The sequence below is a fragment of the Plecotus auritus genome, assembly GCF_963455305.1.
Source record: "Plecotus auritus genome assembly, chromosome: 3".
Taxonomy (NCBI): domain Eukaryota; kingdom Metazoa; phylum Chordata; class Mammalia; order Chiroptera; family Vespertilionidae; genus Plecotus; species Plecotus auritus.
The window spans coordinates 93,396,066-93,416,858 of record NC_137772.1 but is presented as its reverse complement, the minus strand read 5'-3'; the positions used below and the strand labels follow the sequence as shown (position 1 = coordinate 93,416,858).

Below are 20,793 nucleotides of genomic sequence, written 5' to 3'. Positions count from 1 at the left end.
AATATGTAATGTATCTGTATAATGGAATACTATATTGCAATAAAAATATTACAGATCTAAACATGCACTTATAGAATGATATTCAAGATATAAAAAGTTGGGAAAAGTTACAAAATACTGTATTTAGAACTATTCTATTTTTATTTTAAAATATATTTATTTTTATATGTACAGAAAAAACTCAGGAGTAGTATATACCAAACTGATAATTGGTTTTTCTGGGTCATTGGTTACTGGGAGCCTTTGATTTATTATACCATACTAGAGGCCCAGTGCATGAAATTTGTGCATGGGTAGGGTCCCTAGGACTGACCAGAGATCAGAGTCGATCTGTGGGTCAACCAGCGGGGCGATCAGGGGAGCCCCCGCTGGCACCCGCCTTGGCCAGCCTGGCGCCATCCGCTCACCGGTCCTGTCCCTGCTGCCACTGCCGATCGTCTCCCTCTGTGGGGCGACTGGTGGGGCGATCAGGGGGTCCCCGCTGGCACCTGCCTTGGCTAGCCTTGGGGCCTGCGGGCTGGGGGAAGCTCCTGCATTGAGCATCTGCCCTCTGGTGGTCAGTGCGCATCATAGCTACCGGTCATTCCACCGGTCATTCACCGTTTGGTCGATTTGCATATTAGGCTTTTATTATATAGGATTTCTTTAATGCTTGAAATATTTTTGCTAATAGATGTAAAGTAAATGAATATAAGACAATGACAGTCACATTTGGCTTTCTCTGCTGTATGTAAATTGATATTCTCAAAATCAAGAATTGATACTTCTTGCACTTCTCTCCTCACCTTCCACCATGCTAGTCCTCATTTCATCAATGAGTATAGTCAGCTAAATATTTAAAGAGTAAAGAACAGATTCTAGATTGCTGTTGAGTGGCATGCTTTTAAATATTGTTTTACCATAGTATGTAGATCTTAATTCCACTTTAGTTTTATATGTTTTATTGTATCTACTATTATTACTAGCATAATTTTTCAGTCTAAATATCAGGTTATTCTCTAAAGGTATTCTTTTTTTCCATTCTTGCATAATCCCTGTATTTCTATTATAAGAAAAAATTTTAACTTAGAGAAAAAACTTTTAGGTAAAGTTTAAAAATATTTTGCATGTGTTTAAATTCGGCATAAAACTTGATGAAACTCATTTTAATTGGATTTTAATATAGCAAATTACTGAATTGAAAACATGTCATTTTAGTATAACAAGTTAATCATGTTAAGAATAAGTTGATGATTTTTATTTTTGTATTTGTTTTTAGCATTCCATATTGGAAGAAGAGATTTTTATAGATGAAAAAAATGCCTTTGTTTAGTAAATCACATAAAAATCCAGCAGAAATTGTGAAAATTCTGAAAGACAACTTAACCATTTTGGAAAAGCAAGAAAAAAAGACAGACAAGGTATGAGCTAAAACAATAACATTATTACTAAAATATATTTATTCCAAGACCAAAAACCAACATAAAAGTTTAATGAAGTACCCCAAATATGGTCTGTGATTTACTTAGGGTCTCTGTAAATTTATTTTAGGTTTTATGCATCTGTTCATTGTTGAGTCTATTGTCTTGAACTCTTGGTGTATCAGGACAACCCTCTAATCAACAAAAAAATTTTTATTAATTTTTTATTGATTTAGAGAAAGAAGAAGAAAGAGAAACATTGATTTATTGTTCTACTTTTAAAAAAATATATTTTTATTGATTTCAGAGGGGAAGGGAGAGGGAGAGAGAGAGATAGAAACATCAATGCTGAGAGAATCATCAATCAGCTGCCTCCTGCACACCCCACACTGGGGACCGAGCCCACAACCCAGGCATGTGCCCCAGACCGGAACCGAACCCGGACCCCTCAGTCCGCAGGTCAACGCTCCGTCCACTGAGCCAAACCAGCCAGGGCTGTTCTACTTCTCTATGCATTCATTGGTTGATTCTTGTATGTACTCTGACTGGGCCTTGAACCTGAAACCTTGGTGTATCAGGACAATGCTCTAACCAACTGAGATACTTGGCCAGGGTGGTCTTGAGCTCTTGATTCATTATCTGGAGCCTCTAACCAACCCTGGATTCCTCTAGACTACATAACATAAAAATCTAAGTGGTTATCTATATATATAAAAGCCTAGGCAACTGGCTGACTGGCCAACTGGTAGCTATGATGTGCACTGACCACCAGGGGGCAGATGCTCAACACAGGAGTGGAAACCACAGGCATGGAACAGACTGATGAATCTCAGAAGGAATTGGGGAGCGGGGAGAGCAGGAAGAGATTAACCAAAGATCTTATATGCATACTAGAGGTCTGGTGCATGGATTCATGCACCAGTGGGGTCCCTTGGCCTGGCCTGCACCCTCTTGCAATCTGGGATCCCTTGGGGGATGTTGGAGAGCCGGTTTTGACCTGATCCCCGCAGGCCAATCTGAGGGACCTCACCAGTGCACAAATCTCTGCACCAGGCCTCTAGTACTGATATATTATATTGGCATGAAGGGTAAAAAAGCTTTTTTTTTTTTTAAATATATTTTATTGATTTCTTACAGAGAGGAAGGGAGAGGGATAGAGAGTTAGAAACATCAATGAGAGAGAAACATTGATTGGCTGCCTCCTGCACACCTCCTACTGGGGATGTGCCCGCAACCAAGGTACGTGCCCTTGACCGGAATCGAACCCGAGACCCTTCAGTCCGCAGGCCAACACTCTATCCACTGAGCCAAACCGGTTTTGGCAAGGGTAAAAAGCTTTTATTTAAAGGTCAACTGATGGTTTCTACTGCAGTGCAACCTCATTTTAACATTGTTTTAAAATCCTACCACATAGTGCTTACGCATTGGAAAGACTTTTCAGTGTTAGTATCTATAAATAAAATACACCCTTGAGTGCAAAGTATATTTCTGTCTCAGTGTCTGATACAATCTTGTGTTCTTATAAGGATGTAGAAGTATATTTTTCATCCTACATCTTGTAAGTAATGTAGAAATATATTTTAATCCTAGTGTACTTGTAATATTGAACCAACTATTGGTCCAAGTAGAAAAAAAAGATCTTTTTAAAAGAGTAATTCTAAATGACAAGAGAGAAAACTTTTTAAAAAACATAAAAAGATACTCATCTTCATTAGTAATCAGAAAAAGTCCAATTAACTGCATTATATTCATAATGTACATATTCTACCTTGGCAAAATTGTCTGATGGTGTTAAGTATTGACAAGTATGGAAAGCAATAAGAACTTTGATTCACTATGAGTGATAAAGTATAAATTGGTTTTTGGAAACAAGGTTAGTATATTATCTGTTAGATAGGAAGGCATGCATGTTCTTGCTAGATATAAACTCTAGAGATATTCTTGAACATAGTCCCAGGCTGCATGTACAAGAATGTTATAGTATTGTGTTTTCCATAATAACCCGTCAATGGAAACAACCCAAATGTCCATCAACAGTAGAGCTGATGGTGAAGTGGTCCCGCCATCATTGGAATACCATAGAAAATGAAAATTAAAGAACTGCTGCTTACATGCAGCAGCATGGATGAATCTCACAAATACAGTGTGGAATAAAAGAAGCAAATTTTAAAAGGGTACAGGTACTATTCTAAATCAGTAGAACTGATTTAGAGTAGTACCTGTTTGGGCTACTAGCATAGGTAAGAAAACTACAAAAAATGTAAATAAATGCTTGTCATAAAAGACATAACAATATTTACTTTTAGGCTGAAAGAGAGCCATTCAGGTAACTTATGGGGTACTTAAATGTTGTTTCTTGACCTGTGGTATGGTCACACAATTTAAGAAACTTCCAACCTTTAATAAATAAGGATTGCTTCAGTCAGATCATAAAATGTATATAGAAGTTATTTTTTTAAGCAGTGTCACATTACTATGATATATTTTTATATTACCTTATTCTCTTTATTCCCTTCAATTATAATGATTTAGAATAGCATACTTTAAATTTTATATTTTACATATATATTTTTAATGGTCAGCAAATCAAATTGTTAACTAATTGGTCTGTTCTTCTCTCCTCATCTGTATTAACTTTTTAAAAAGTTTTCAGTGAGATATAATTTACATACCATATAATCCACCATTTTAAAATGTACAGTTCGGTGATTTTTATTATACTCTCAAGGTTGTACAACCATCACCACTATCTATTCCCAGAACATCTGTATCATCCCCAAAGGAAACCCTGTACCCCATAAGCAGTCATTACTCGTTCTATCTCAACAGACCCTAGTACACACTTACCTACTTTCTACCTCCATGGATTTTCCTAGTATTCTTTTTTTTTTTTTTTAAATATATTTTATTGATTTTTTACAGAGAGGAAGAGAGAGGGATAGAGAGTTAGAAACATCGATGAGAGAGAAACATCGATCAGCTGCCTCCTGCACACCTCCTACTGGGGATGTGCCCGCAACCAAGGTACGTGCCCTTGACCGGAATCGAACCTGGGACCCTTCAGTCCGCAGGCCGACGCTCTATCCACTGAGCCAAACCGTTTTCGGCTCCTAGTATTCTTTATATATAGTGAATGATTTTTTAAAAGTTTTATAAATAGAAAAAAAGATAATGTCTGTGTGAGAGAAAAGTTTATCAACAAAGAAAGTTTATGGATTTTGACAACTTATGATTTTATACCTAGACCATTTAAAAAAATCAGAAAAACCTTAGCAAATATTTTAAAGACTAGTAGCTACTGATCTTTAAAATAGAGTCATTTTAATTTCAAGAGTTAAATTTACAATTAATTACTTTTAAAATAGACTGTGTCTGAGTATGGTTTAAGAGAAAATATTTTTTTCAATTATGCTGGCTAAATAGAAATAATAGAGCTCTTTTTTAGATATAAATTTTAGTAACTTTTTAAAATAAAAAACCAGTGCTTACTAAAAGGTTTTTGTTTATAACTGTACAGTGTTCTTTGATCATAAATAAACAGGGCTTAGTAAGTGGTTTTTGTTTGTTTATTTGTTTATAGCCTGAAAATTTTTATTCACTTAAGTCTTAGCATACTTTTTGGTCACTAGGCTTCGGAAGAAGTATCGAAATCACTGCAAGCAATGAAAGAAATTCTGTGTGGTACAAATGACAAGGAACCCCCAACAGAGGCTGTGGCTCAGTTAGCACAAGAACTCTACAATAGTGGGCTGCTGGTGACACTGATAGCTGACCTACAGCTGATAGACTTTGAGGTAAACTTTCTGTAAGAGTATTATATCTCTGCTTTTTAATTTTAATATGTATGACTATTAATATTTGACTTTAATTTTTTATTACTGTTTATTATTTTTAAAGTTTTTTCTATAACTCTAAAATCATTTTTAAAATTAAAAAAAATTTAAATATATTTTTAAAGTTGATTTCAGAGAGGAAGGGAGAGGGAGAGAGAGAGAGAGAGAAACATCAATAATGAAAAAGAATCATTGATGGGCTGCCTCCTACATGCCCACAACCTGGGCATGTGCTCTGACTGGGAATCAAACTGTGACCTTCTGATTCATAGGTTGATGCTCAACCACTGAGCCACACTGGCCAGGCAGTTTTTTAAAAATTAGTTGACATACAATATTAGGGTCTATAGCAGAGTAATTAGACATTTATATAGCTTAATGAAGTAATCACCCCAATAAGTCTTATGCCCATCTGACACTACACATAGTTATTACAATATTATTAACTATATTTGCTATGCTATACTTTACTTTCCTGTGACTGTTTTTATAACTGGCAATTTGATCATCTCAATCTCTTCCCCTTTTCACCCATTATCCCCAATCCCCTCTCATCTGGCAACCATCAATTTGTTCACTGTATCTATGAGTTTGTTTCTGTTTTGTTTGTTAGTTTATTTTGTTCTTTAGAGTCCACATATAAGTGAAATCATTTGGTATTTGTCTTTCTCTGTCTACTTATTTCACTTAGCATAATACCCTCTAGGTCCATCCATGTTGTCACAAATGGCAATATTTCATTCTTTTTTTATGGCTGATTAATATTCCACTGTATATATATATATATATATATATATATATATATATATACCACTTTTTCTTTATCCATTCATTAATTGATGAACATTTAGGTTGCTTCCTATCTTGGCTATTATAAGTAACACTGAAATGAACATAAGTTTGCACATGTCTTTTCAAATTAGTGTTTTGGATTTATTTGGATAAATATCCATAAGTGGAATTACTAGGTCGTATGGTAATTCTATTTTTAATTTTTTGAGGAAACTTCATACTACTTTCCATAGTGGTAACACCAATTTATGATCCCGCCAACAGTGTACAACGGTTCCCTTTTCTCCACATCCTCACCAGCACTTGTTTGTTGAGTTATTGATGATAACCATTCTTACAGGTGTGAAGTGATATCTCATTATGATTTTAATTTGCATTTCATTGATGGTTAGTGACATTAAGCATCTTTTCATATGTCTGTTGGCCATCTGTATGTCCTCTTTGGAGAAATGTCTATTCAGGTCCTCTGCCCATTTTTAAACCAGATTGTTTGTTTTTTTGGAGTTGAGTTGTATGAGTTCCTTATATATTTTGGATATAACCCCTTTTCAGATGTATCATTGGCAAATATCTTCATCCATTAAGTTGTTTGTCTTTTCGTGTTGATGGTTTCCTTCACTGTGCAAAAATACTTTAGTTTGATGTACTCCCATTTGTTCATTTTTTCTTGTATTTCCCTTGTTCAGGGAGACATATCCAAAAATATATTACTAAGAACAATGTCAAAGAGTAGCATTAGCATATGTTTTCTTCTAGGATTTTTATGGTTTCAGGTCTTACATTTAATTTTTTCATCCATTTTGATTTTATTCTTGTATATAGTATAAGAACATAATCCTGTTTCATTCTTTTATATGCCTGTCCAGTTTTGTCAACTGTATTTATTTATTTATTTGTTTGTTTATTTATTTATTTATTCATTCATTCATTCATTCATTCATTCATTTTTATTGTTGACAGTATTACAGGTGTCCCCTATTCCCCCCCTTTTCAACACCATTTATTGAAGAGACTGTCTTTACCCCATGGTATATACTTGCTTCCTTTACCATAGACTAGAGGCCTGGTACACAAAATTCATGCACTGGGCGGGGGAGGGGGTTCCCCTCAGCCCAGCCTGCACCCTCTCCAATCTGGGACCCCTTGGAGGATGTCCGACTGCTGGTTTAGGCTCGCAGGGATTGGGCCTAAACCGGCAGTCAGACATCCCTCTCACAATCCGGGACTGCTGGCTCCTAACCACTCACCTGCCTGCCTGCCTGATTGCCACTAACCGCTTCTGCCTGCCAGCCTGGTCATCCCCAACTGCCCTCCCCTGCCAGCCTGGTCACCCCCAACTGCCCTTCCCTGTTGGCCTGGTTGCCCCCAACTGCCCTCCCCTCCAGGCCTGGTCACCCCCAACTGCCCTCCCCTGCTGACCTGGTTGCCCCCACCTGCCCTCCCCTGCAGGACTGGTCCCCCCCAACTGTCCTCCCCTGCTGGCCTTTTCGCTCCCAACTGCCCTCCCCTACAGGCCCGATCGCCCACAACTGGCCTCCCCTGCAAGCCTGATCGCCTGCAACTGCCCTTCCCTGCCAGCCATCTTGAGGTGGCCATCTTATGATGATGTGGGGGCGGTCATCTTGGGATGGCACGAGGACCACCTAGGCTTTTATTAGTATAGATTACTTGACCATATAGGTGTGGGGTTTTTTTCTGGGTTGTCAATTCTGTTTCACTGATCTATGTGTGTGTTTTTATGCCAGTACCATGCTGTAGTATAGTTTGGTATCAGGTAGCATGATACCTCCAACTTAGTTCTTTCTTTTTTTTTCTTTTCAATATTCCTTTGGCTATTCAGGGTCTTTTGTGCTTCCAGATATTTTTTAGGATTATTTGTTCTAGTTCTGTGAAAAATACCATTGGTATTTTGATAGGGATTTCATTGAATCTGTAGATTGCTTTGCGTAGTATGGACATTTTAATAATGTTAATTCTTCCTATCCATGAACATGATATATCCTTTCATTTATTTTTTATCTTCTTAAATTTATTTCTGCAATGTCTTATAGTTTTCTGAGGACAGGTCTTTTACCATTTTGGTTGAATTTATTACTACATATTTTATTCTTTTTGATGTAATTGTAAATGGGATTGTTTTCTTAATTTTTCTTTCTCTTATTTTGTTGTTGGTGTATAAAAATGCAATATAATTCTGAATATTAATTTTGTATCCTGCTACTTTACTGAATTCATTTAATTAGTTCTAATAGGTTTTTTGGTAGGATCTTTAAGGTTCTCTCTATATAGTAGTATGTAATCTGCAAATAATTAGTTTCACTTCTTCCTTTCATATTTGGATTTCTTTTATTTAAAATAGTTGTATAATTTAGATAGCATTATCATCAAATGCCCAGATGATTAATTTGATGATTTTTCAGGATGTGGCTGAAAGGTCAGGGATGGAACTTAGTAGGACTCAGTGCACAGAGATTTGGCCGTCATTTCTCAGGAAAGGTTGTTCCCTTTGCTTCATGGTTGTTGGTGATTCTGGGTGAATTTCTCCATAATGTTCTAGATGAGGCGTCTGATCCTTCTGCTTCTCTACCTTCTCAGAAGCTTCCCTGCATTATTTGAAGTTATGTTTCAATATTCTGGAAATCTGTTCATTTCACCTGTTACTAAGGCATCTGTTTGAGTAAGTTCATTACCATTTATTTTCTTTTTTAAAATATTTTTTTATTGATTTCAGAGAGGAAGGGAGAGGAAGAGAGAGATAGAAATATTAGGGATGAGACAGAATCATTGATTGGCTGTCTCCTGCATGCCACACATTGAGGATTGAGCCCACAACCCAGGCATGTGCCCTGACGGGAAATCAAACCATGACCTCCAGGTTTATAGGTTGACACTCAACTACTGAGCCACGCCAGCCGAGCGCCATTTATTTTCTGTGTACATGCAGCTCATGAAAAACAGAATTTTGTAGTTGGAAGGAGTACATAAATAACCATCCTCCTAGTTTTTTTATGATGAAACAGATTTTCAAGTTAAATTACTTTGCCTCCAGAGCATTCAGCAAATAAATTGCAGGGGTAGGATTGGAACTTGTGAACACTGACAGTTAGTCTAAAAGTATATTGTTTTGTTGTTGTTGATTTTTGTTAATTCTCACCCAAGGATATTTTGCAATAGATTTTTAGAGAGAATGAAAGGGAGGGAGAGAGGAGGAGAAAGAAAAAGAGAGTGAGAGAGTGGCATCAATGTGAGAGAGACATATCAATTGGTTGCCTCCTGCATGTACCCTGACCAAGGCCAGGGATCAAATCTGCAACCCAGGTACATGCCCTTGACTGGAAATGGAACCCCCAACACTTTGGTGAGTGGGCCAATGCTCTAACCACTGAGCATACTGGCCAGGACTAAATGTGCCCTGTGTCCTTTTTTTTTTTTTAACATTTCTTTTGTTTTTAAATTTATCTTTATTGTTGAAAGTATTACAGATGTCTCCATTGTGTTGTTGTTGTTGTTGTTGTTGTTTTTCCCGTTGACCCCCTTCTCCTCGTACCCACCCTCTCCCCCCAGGCCTTTACCACACTAATGCCTGTGTCTATGGGCTATGCATATATGCATATATGTTCCCCATTTAATCTCTCCTCTCTACACTTCCACTCCCACTTTCCCTCTGAAATTCATCAGTCTATTCCATGGTTCTGTGTCTCTGGATCTATTTTGTTCATCAGTTTATTTTGTTCATTAGATTCCACATATGAGTGAGATTATGTGATACTTGTATTTCTCTGACTGGCTTATTTCACTTAGCATAATACTCTCCAGGTACCTCCATGCTGTCTTCAAGGGTAAGAGATCCTTCTTTCTTACTGTTGCATAGAATTCCATGTTATAAATGTACTACTGCTTTTTTATCTACTCGTCTACTGATGGGGGCACTTGGGCTGTTTCCAGATCTTTGCTATTGTAAATTTTGCTGCTATGAACATAGGGGTGCATATATTCTTTCTGATTGGTGTTTTGGGTTTCTTAGGATATATTCCTAGAAGTGGCATCAGTGGGTCAAATGGCAGTTCCATATTTAATTTTTTTAGGAAACTCCATACTGTTTACCATAGTGGCTGCACCAATCTGCATTTCCACCAGCAGTGTACTAGGGTTCCCTTTTCTCCACATCCTTGCCAGCACTTCTCATTTGCTGATGGTAGCCATTCTGACAGATGTGAAGTGATACCTCATTGTTGTTTAATTTGCATCTCTCTGATTATTAGTGACTTTGAGCGCTTTTTCATATGTCTCTTGGCCATCAGTATGTCCACTTTGGAGAAGTGTCTATTTAAAACTACAGGACATTGAAAAAAGAATTGGAGGAAGATATAAACAAGTGGAAGAATATACTGAGTTCATGGATTGGTAGAATTAACATCATTAACATGTCCATATTACACAAAGCAATCTATAGATTCAATGCAATGCCTATTAAAATACCAATGGCATATTCTACAGATCTAGAACAAATACTCCAAAAAATTTATGGAACCAAAAGGGACCCTGAATAACTACAGCAATCTTGAGAAAGAAGAACAAAGTTGGAGGGAACACAGTACCAGAGATCAAGTTATACTACAAAGCCACTGTAATCAAAACAGCCTGAGACTGGCACAAGAACAGGCATATAGATGAATGGAACAGAATAGCAACCCCAGAAATAGACCCAAGCCATTATGCTCAATTAATATTTGGCAAAGGAAGCAAGAGCATGCAATGGAGTCAAGATAGTCTCTTCAATAAATGGTGCTGGGAAAATTGGACAGATACATGCAAAAAAAAAATGAAACTAGATCAGCAACTTACATGATCACAAGAATAAACTCAAAATGAATAAAAGGCTTAAATGTAAGTCGTGAAACCATAAAAATCCTAGAAGAAACTGTAGGCAGCAAAATCTCAGATATCTTTCATAGCAATATGTTTGCTGATACATCTCCTAGGGCAGTGGTCAGCAAACTCATTAGTCAACAGAGCCAAATATCAACAGTACAACGATTGAAATTTCTTTTGAGAGTCAAATTTTTTCAACTTAAACTTCTTCTAACGCCACTTCTTCAAAATAGACTCGCCCAGGCCGTGGTATTTTGTGGAAGAGCCACACTCAAGGGGCCAAAGAGCCGCATGTGGCTCGCGAGCCACAGTTTGCCGACCACGGTCCTAGGGCAAGGGAAGCAAAAGAGAAAATGAACAAATGGGACTACATCAAAATAAAAAGCTTCTGCACAGCAAAAGAAACCATCAACACAATGAAAAGGGATCTGTATGGGAGAACATATTTGCCAATGATACATCTGATAAGGGGTTAATATCCAAAATATATAAGGAACTCATGAAACTTAACAAAAGGAAGACAGAATCCAATTTAAAAATGGGCAGAGAATGATTTCTGAAGTAAATTGCTTTTGGTTTTGTCACTGAGGAAGTGAAAGGAAAACTAACTACAGTGATTAGAACAAGATAAGGTCAGGGCTCTTGGGGAATTGTGGAAATACTAGTCCCAGGCTCTCGGACTGCTTAATTAAAGGAATATTTTTGGCTGACTGGTGCCAAGGAGGAGGAATACAGAGCAAGACTGCTCTGGAGATGTGACACCAGGTGTGTTGAGTGGAACCAGCACTGACTGAGGAACCTCCAAGGCCCAGACTTCAATTCATTCTTCCTTTCAGATACACTGGTCTTTTTCTCTCTTTTCATCCTGTATCTGTTTCTCTAGCTTTGACATTTTTCTGCCCAATAATGACAGGTCAAAGACTCTACTTTATCCTCTTGCTGAGCTTGCTCACCTTCGCTCTCATCTTAATCCCCATTTTTTACAAAAGCGGTCATATGTTGAATTTAAGTGGAGTTTTTTCATTGTGTTTATATACTCTCATGTTTCTCTTATTTAATTTAAAATTAGTTATTATGAACATTTTTAGGAGCTGTACCTAGTGGAAAAATATCTGACATGATATTAGAATTGTTTAGAGTCTTTGACCTGTCATTTGGTAGTAACATAAACTTTTTTTTCTGTTGTTAATCCTCACCCAGGGATATTTTTTCTATTGATTTTTCTAGAATGAAAGGGAAGAGGAGAGACAGAGAGAAACATTGATGTGAGAGAGACACATGGCTTGGTTGCCTCCTGACACGCCCCAATTGAGGCTGGGGATCAAGCCTGCAACCAAAGTACGAGGTGTGTACCCTTGACTGGAATAGAGCCGGCGACCCTTCAGTCTGCGGGACAATACTGTAACCACTGAGCCAAACCGGCTAGGGCTACTTTTTGTTTTTGTTTTTTAAATATGAAATGTTTCATGATTTAGGTGTCATCCTTGGGCAGGGCCTATGCTAATCTTCTTTGTATTGTTCCAATTTTAGTATATGTGCTGCTGAAGCAAGCCTGCGGCTAATTTTTTTATTCTATAAAATAGGAGTATTATGAATTTTTAAATATTAAAGTAAATAAAACATACATATATATGTTATGAAAGAACATTAAATACATGTGCAAACTATATACAAATGTAAGTTAGCATACTTTCATTTTCTCTCTCAAGCTAAAGTTAAAAAATGTAAGCTATCTTATTTTTGTTATAACCCTTTGGTGTTTGCTTGTTTTATTTAGTATTTTAGTTTGAGATTTATTTGGTCCAGTTATTACAAATGGGAAAAAGACCCATGTTCTTGGATTACAGTATTATATTTCTAATAGAGGCCCGGTGCATGAAATTTGTGCACGGGGGTGTGTGTCCCTCAGCCCAGGCTGCACCCTCTCCTATCTGGGACCCCTCGAGGGATGTCCGACTGCCCGTTTAGGCCCAATCCCAGTGGAGATCACAATCCAGGACTGCTGGCTCCCAACTGCTCGCCTGCCTGCCTTCCTAATTGCCCCTAACCGCTTCTGCCTGCCAGCCTGATCACCCCCTAACCACTCCCCTGCCAGCCTGATTGATGCCTAACTGCTCTCCTGCCAGCCTGTTTTCCCCTAACTGCCCTCCCCTGCAGGCCTGGTCACCCCTAACTGCCCTCCCCTGCAGGCATGGTCACCCCTAACTGCCCTCCCCTGCAGGCCTGGTTCCCCCCTAACTGCCCTACCCTGCAGGCCTGGTCACCCCTAACTGCCCTCCCCTGCAGGCCTGGTCCCCCACAACTGCCTTTCCCTGCAGGCCTGGTTGCCCCCAACTTCCCTCTTCTGCCGGCTTGGTCACCCCTAACTGCCCTCCCCTGCAGGCTTGATGGCCCACAACTGTCCTCCCTTGCAGGTCTGGTTCCTCCCAACTGCCCTCCCCTGCTGGCCATCTTGTGGTGGCCATCTTATGTCCACATGGGGGCAGGATCTTTGACCACATGGGGGCAGCCATCTTGTGTGTTGGAGTGATGGTCAATCTGCATATTACTCTTTTATTAGATAGGATAGAGGCCTGGTGCACAGGTGGGGGCCAGCTGGTTTGCCCTGAAGGGTGTCCCGGATCAGGGTGGGGGTTCCCTTGGGGCGTGTGGCGGCCTGGGCAAGGGGCCTGTGGTGGTTTGCAGGCCAGCCACGCCCCCCAGCGACCCAAGCAGAGGCCCTGGTATCTGGGGTTTATTTATCTTCTACAATTGAAACTTTGTAGCCTGGAGCGGAGGCCTGGGCCCACCAGGGTGTGCGGAAAGCTTGCCTTCCTCCATCGCTGCGGGCAACCCTAGCCTCCTGCACTTTCCAGCTCCGTGGCTGCTGCCATTTCTGTTTGGGTTTATGTATCTTCTATCATTGAAACTTTGTACCCTTGAGTGGAGGCCTCGGCCGGCAAGGGCAGGCGGAAAGCTTGGCTTCCTCCATCGCCGGGGAAACCCAAGCCTCCCTCCTGCTCTCTGTGGCGGTAGCCATCTTGGTTGGGTTTATTTGCATATTCGCTCCTGATTGGCTGGTGGGCGTGGCTGGTGGGTGTAGCAGAGTGATGGTTAATTTGCATATTACTCTTTTATTAGATAGGATACATCTATTTTTTGCACATTTCTCTGAGAGTAGCAATGCATTAAGCTATCATGATCATTAATTAATATGTTAGCTTGAGTTGATTTATGAAATTAACCCAAATAGCAATTGGATGCTGGGAAGAATATGACCAAGGATGGTTATGTTTTGAAAACTGAGTCAGGGATGAGATGTTGTCAGGTTCAGTGACCTGGCAAAACTTTGAACAGCCACAGAATAGCCTACATTCAAAGTGCTGTCCAATAATTGGAGAGATAGGTATAAAACTTTGTTTAGCATTGGGTTAGAAAACAAAACACTTAATACAAATTTTCCTTATTTTACCTAGTATACTGAAAGTAAATAAATTTACAGAGGATGTTTACTTAAACATATTTGGGCATTAAAACACTTGCCTGAAAATTGACTTCTATGTTATCAAGTGAAAAAAACTTACTCTCTGGAATTCTTGGGGAAAATAAGTATCTTTCTGAATATTTGAATTTTACATGTAGCTAGAGATTAACTCTTCAAATGCAGTTACATAGATTATTTTTGTAAATTACTTTATATTATCTTTATAAAATGATTATACTATTTCTTCCCCTCCACAATAGCATTCTATATATAATAATTTCTGCTGATGAATCAAAATTATCATTAGGAAGATCTATTATTGTGATAGTAGCAGACAGGTTCCCCCCCCCCCAAAAAAAAAACTTTAAGTCATAATTGACCAAACAGTTCTTGACTTTGTTCATTCAACTGATGTAACACAATGCCTAGAACCTAGTTATAAATGAATATTTATTCAGTAGATGAAGCTGTCCTTTGAAAGTCCATAGAACATAAATACTTATAAATACTTCTTGGTTAAATATATAAATGAAAAAGTTAAAATTCAGGAAAGTTTAGTATTAAACATTCTACCAATTATGTAGTGTTTTTAGGAAGGAGGCAGCATTACTAGCATTATTTACCTACTTACAGAAATATGCTATGTATCTCTTTGGACTGGAGACATGAATAATGAGACCAACTTTCCTTCTCAGTCCTAAAGTACCCATATAAACTAGTGACAGCTTAATAAAATTCCTCCAAACTTCAAAACTCAGTCTAATCACACAGAACCCCACCCTCCTCATCTCCTGCTTCATATGTAGCACTGGTACAGCCCCTTCTAAATTAAGAGTATCTTAAGTGGTAGGACTGCGTTTCCCACATCTAATGCCATGTCTATTGGTTGGTTGAATGGATAGAGGAATGAAAATGAGAGATAGAAGCAGAAGTAGGGGAATTGGACCAAAGAAAGATGTCCTGAGGCAAAATGATAAGCCACGTTTCTTAGTAAATTGTGTAGAAGATAAATAAGAGTAATAATAGTATCATTTCAGTAAGTGAATAACCTTTCCTGAGCCTCCTTTCAAGAACACAAGTCATTTGACTGTAAAATTTCTGGTGTATGTTTTTATAATGGAAGGAAAAATTATTACTTTAAGAATGGGCTGAAGCTTTTGCTAGATAACCTAAAAGAATGGAACATTACTTACAGAGAAAAAAAGTGAACTTTTGTTTAGTAGCCACCTAGATGGACTTTTTGTTAGTTGTGAAAGGTGGGGTGTCTAGGTAATGATGGGACAGAAAAGACTGAAGGAAAAGAGCTTAGATTCCCTTTGCAGAGTAAAGTAACAAATTTGATAAATGCCCTCTCTTGAGCTAAGTTTGATAGGAGTAGGAAATAGAAGAGATTTAGAAGGGTTTGGAGTGAGGGAGAGAGAAAGCTCTAAGAACCATGACAGAGGAAGGGTCTTAAGGAACAAGATGATCAGGAATGCTAAGGAATCTTTAGTAATAGTGCTTTGTAGGATTCAACTTTTTTTTATATTGTTGACAGTATTACAGATGTCCCCCATTCCACCCCACCTTTGCCCCACTCTACCCAACCCCTACCCCACCCCAAGCCTTTACCGCAATATTGTTTGTGTCCATGGGCTATGCACATATGTATATACTACAGGCCCGGTGCACGAAATTTGTGCACGGGGGAGGGGTCCCCTCAGCCCAACCTGCACCCTCTCCAATCTGGGACATCCCTCTCACAATCCTGGACCGCTGACTCCTAATCACTCACCTGCCTGACTGCCTGGTGGCCCCTAATTGCCCCCCCCCCACTGGCCTGATCGCCCCTCACTGCCTCTGCCTGCCAGCCTGATCACCCCTAACTGCCTCCCCCGCTGGCCTGGTCGCCCCTAACTGCCCCCCCTGTCAGCCTGGTCACCCCTAACTGCCCCCACCCCCTACCAGCCTGGTCGCCCCATGCAGCCTACTTGTTCAGTTGTTTGGTCATCCCTCACTAACCCCCCTGCCGGCCTGGTCGTAGGCAGCCAACTTGTGAGGGTGTGAGGATCAATTTGCATATTACCTCTTTATTATATAGGAAGTTATTTGGTTTATCTCTCCCAGTCCCGTGCCCTCCCCTCTGAGATCTGTCAGTCTGTTCCATGCTTCCATGCCTCTGGACCTGTCAGTTTATTTTGTTCATTGGATTCCAGTATGTCGGAATTCAATTTGAAGTTGTTTCTGCACTGCGCTATAATTATCCTTAGTTACCCAGCTTAAACTTTGATAAAAGAACTATTAAGTATATGTTGATTGAAGGAGAAGGGGCGGTTTTCTATACTTGGGATAAACAGGGTGTTGAGAAAATAACTAGTTACAGGAGGCAAGACAAGTAACAGGATTGAGAGGATGTAGGAGTAGGGATTTGCCATAAATTTTTATATAAGCCTTAAAATTCCTGGCAAAAGAACCACTTCAGCATATTGTTAATGAGGTTTAAAAAAAAAAAAGTTGTGGCTGAGATTTCAAGGCTTCTGATTTTGTGGGCTCAGGATCAAATTCAGAGCTGTGTTTGGGCACTGTTCAAGACACAGTTTTAGACTCTTTGATATTTTGAAACACAATGTGATAAGAGATCAAAGGATGGAAATTTATTGCATCTAAGAGTTGATGCATTCATTTTAAAGGCAGGTGTGCCTTGCAAAGCTAGGGTGATACAAAGTCAATTGTTCGGGTTGAATTAGAAAGCAGCTCAAAGAAGAAGAAAACTTTCTACAGTGATAATTTAATTTCTAGTGATTATTTCTTATTACATTAAAAATATTAGCAAAATAAGAACTCCGGAATCAGCTTCTTAATAAGCCATTTTATGGTACTAAGTTTTTGAAAATTTCCATTCCCTAAAGATCTTTTTCTGTTGCCTGGCCCTGATAAAAGTGCTCCTTAACCTTTGGTTTTATTAATGTAAAAAGGAGAAATCATAAAGTCTTAAGATTTGACAGTACTTCATGCATTTAACAATTTGAAATGCTTACTATGTGTGTAGGGCATTGATTCTATTTGGTATTGATTCTGTTTTGTTGTTTATATATTTTTCACCCTGTTCAAGAATTTACAATCTCAGGTGGGGAAATACTTACATTAAATAGAATGTTATGTTATTGTTACCCTACTATTCTTTTAAAACTAATGAATATAAACTTTAGAAGTATCATGTCCTTAAACAGAAGCATAACCTGTTAATTGTTTGCATGCCCCTGTAAAAATTAAGACAATGACCATTGTAGTTTAACCTTACCATACTGTTTAAGGAAGGTAACCTACCCTAAAGATAAAGCCTGCTCAGGCCCTCTGCTTTTTGGGAAAAGCTCCCTCCCCCACCCACATGGTGATAGTGGGAGAACCATTTTGTGCAACATAACACCCTGCCCAACACACAGCTGACTGGCCTAGCAGTGGACAGCAGACAAAAGTAGGGCAAAGTATTTCTGCAGGATTCTAGAAGTGGAATTGAGACACAGAACCCTGTCTGTAAGCAGGAGGTAAAGATGTTAGTTACAGTTTCTCCATCAGTGGCCAGGTGTCCTACCATATAAACTAAAGAAGTAGAGAAGCCAGTCTACAGAAAAGACAGAAGAATGAAAAAAAAAAAAAACCAACAAAAAAAAAACAGGCAGAGGAACGGTGGGGGTGGAGGCTCCCTGATGGAATTCATGTAATACATAAGTTAGGTTTAACTTAGACATTTTTGAGAGCAGCTAACTCTGAGCTAGCATGTGCTTGAGTTCTCTGAAACTTTCCCAGTATCTAGAAATTAGCTTTGTAATCAGCTTCTTCACCTACCCCAGCCTCTGGCAACCAGTAATCTATCTTCTGTTCCTGTATTTTTGCCTTTGCAAAATGTATAAGTGGAACTATACAGAATGTACCCTTTTGCGTCAATCTTCCTTCACTTAGTATAATGCATTTGCCATGTTGTTGGTATGTATAATGTGTTTGTTACTCTTTATTGCTGAGTAGTATCCCATTACATGGATGCACTACAGATCATTTAGCCATTCCCCAGTTGAAGGATATTTGGGGAATTTTAAATTTTTAGCAATTATAAGTAAAACTTATAACTATTTACATGCATTTTTATGTGAATGTAGGTTTTTATTTTACTTGGATAAATACTAGTACCTAAGTGTAAGATTGTTGGGTAGTGTCGAATTTTTTTTGTTTGTTTTGGCTTTATTTTTGTTTTTAAAAATTTAGCCATTCTAGTAAGTTTTAATGTTATCTCATTGACGCTTTAATTTTTATTCTTGTTGTGACTGATGTGGAATATCTTTTCACGTGTTTACTTGCCACCATATCTCCTCCTTTGTGAAGTATCTATTCAGATCTTTTGCCCTCCTTTCATTTGGTTGTTGAATTTTGAGAATTCTTTATATAGTCTGTATAAAAGTCAATGGCAGTAATTTGTTGTTGTTGTCAATCCTTACCTGAGGATATTTTTTTCCATTGATTTTTTTTTTAGAGAGAGGGGAGAAGGGAAGGAGAGAGAGAGACAGGGAGACACCTCGATTGGTTGCCTCCTGCACTCATCCAGATGGTCGCCGGGGAACAAACCTGCAACCCAGGAATTGAACCCACGACCCTTCTGTCTGTAGGTGGACACTAACCACTGAACAACGTGGGCCAGGGCAATGGCAGCAATTTTGAAGCGGATGTTTTTTCCTCCAATTCCTATCCTCTTTTGATCTCTCATTTGCCTTTTCTCACTTCTGTTATCAATCAGTGAGGGATGCTCTTTATCAGCAGTTACTTTTAATTGCTATGATGGCTATTCAGCACTTCTTTCTTCCCTCTTTTTATCATTTTTTATTTGATTCCAGTAGATACTTCCATATATACCATTCATTCAGTAAATAAGCATTGAGCATCTCATGTCAGGGCTGACCATTTTTGAATTTGCCAGCTAACACAAGTGCTTCTTCAGCTTTGATATCTAATCAGTTACATTATATGTAATCTTAGAATTTTTGGCTAATTTCAGACAATTTTGTTCATTTCTAAATGTTTCAGAAGACTGGTTTTGAAATAGTTAAGGTTTTATTCCAGTTATATATAGTATGCTTAGTGGGTATCTACAATGGTTGCACTTAATGTAGAGACCATCATTCATCATCTACCTGTTTAAATTTTCTGTATTGCTTTCCATTCTAGTCATTTCCTCCATTTGGAGAAGCTGTTCCTGTAGCAGAACTTGTATTTGTTTTTCACAGGGGTTTTCTTTGACTTTGCACATATTTGCTAATGAACTAGAAGAATGTTTTCCTCTATGTAAAAGTTGGATAGAGTTCTATGGAGCATCATTTCTACTGTTCACTGGAATGCTGTATGGAAATGTTCCTGTGGCATTTTACTGGGAAGTATGAAAAGCACGCTCTCATGACATTTCAAAGAAGATTAATATTCTGCAGTATTACTGTGGAGTCTAGAAAGACTTGAACAAAACAGATTACTTCTTTCATTTATAATTACCAATATAGCTCTTTTACACAATACTAGTTGTACCGGTTAATAATGTGGATTTTGTAATCAAAGAAAACACGATAATTTCGAGAGAAACATTAAAAGTGCTTTATTCAAAGTAATCTCCATCCCTAGCTACACATTTCCCCCATCTTTCAGGTAATTTGTGGATACTGTCCCAATAGAACTTTTCGTGTTTTGAGGCAAACCATTCAGATACCCAATTTTCCACTTATTTATACGTACATTTTGAAGTGCTGCTCAGAAAGTGCATGTGCCGTCGATCAGAGCAAGTGGTAATCTGAAGGAGCAAGGTCTGGTGAATACAGCAGGTGGGTTAATACTTCCCAGGAAAGATCTTTTAACGTGTCTTCAGCTGGTTTTGAAGTGTGTGATGGTGTGTCATCATGAAGCAAAATTACTTTGCCGTGTCTTCTGGCCCATTCTGGTCATTTCACGATCAAAGTGTGGTTCAAATTGATTATTTGTTAATGGTAGCGATCAGTATTAACTGTTTCACATAGTTTTAGAAGCTCATAATACACCACACCTTCCTGATCCCACCAAACACAAAGCATTGTCTTCTTTCTGAAGTGATTTGGCCTTGCAGTCGATGTTGATGGTTGACCTGGATCAACCCATGATTTTGTGCATTTGGGATTCTCAAAATAAATCCACTTTTCATCGCAGTCACAATTCAATGTGAAAAAGACTTTCGTTAGTGCTGTTGAAGCAACATTTTACTGATGACTTTTCGGTTTTCCATTTGTCTTTTGTTCAGTTGATGTGGCACCCATTTTCCTTCCTTTAAAATCTTTCCCATTGCTTGTAAACGATGGGAAATTGTTTGCTGAGCAACGTTTAAATCTTTCTGCAAGTTGTTTTTGAGTTTGACACACATATTCATCCAATAATGCTTGTAATTGTTGGT

The 20,793-nt window shown here is 38.5% G+C and overlaps 1 protein-coding gene across 17 annotated transcripts in view; it reads left to right on the top strand.

Moving 5' to 3' along the window:
• CAB39L (calcium binding protein 39 like) overlaps positions 1–20,793 on the top strand; it is a 179,029-nt gene that overhangs the window by 66,411 nt on the left and 91,825 nt on the right. For 16 of the 17 annotated variants that reach the window (XM_080661939.1, XM_080661938.1, XM_080661937.1 and 13 more), the window contains 2 exons: positions 1,259–1,400; positions 5,030–5,194. In XM_080661939.1, coding sequence (XP_080518065.1) covers positions 1,290–1,400; positions 5,030–5,194 — 276 coding nt within the window. In that variant the 5' untranslated portion in view covers positions 1,259–1,289. The remainder of the gene's footprint in view (positions 1–1,258; positions 1,401–5,029; positions 5,195–20,793) is intronic. The other variant, XM_080661932.1, reaches the window with a different exon arrangement.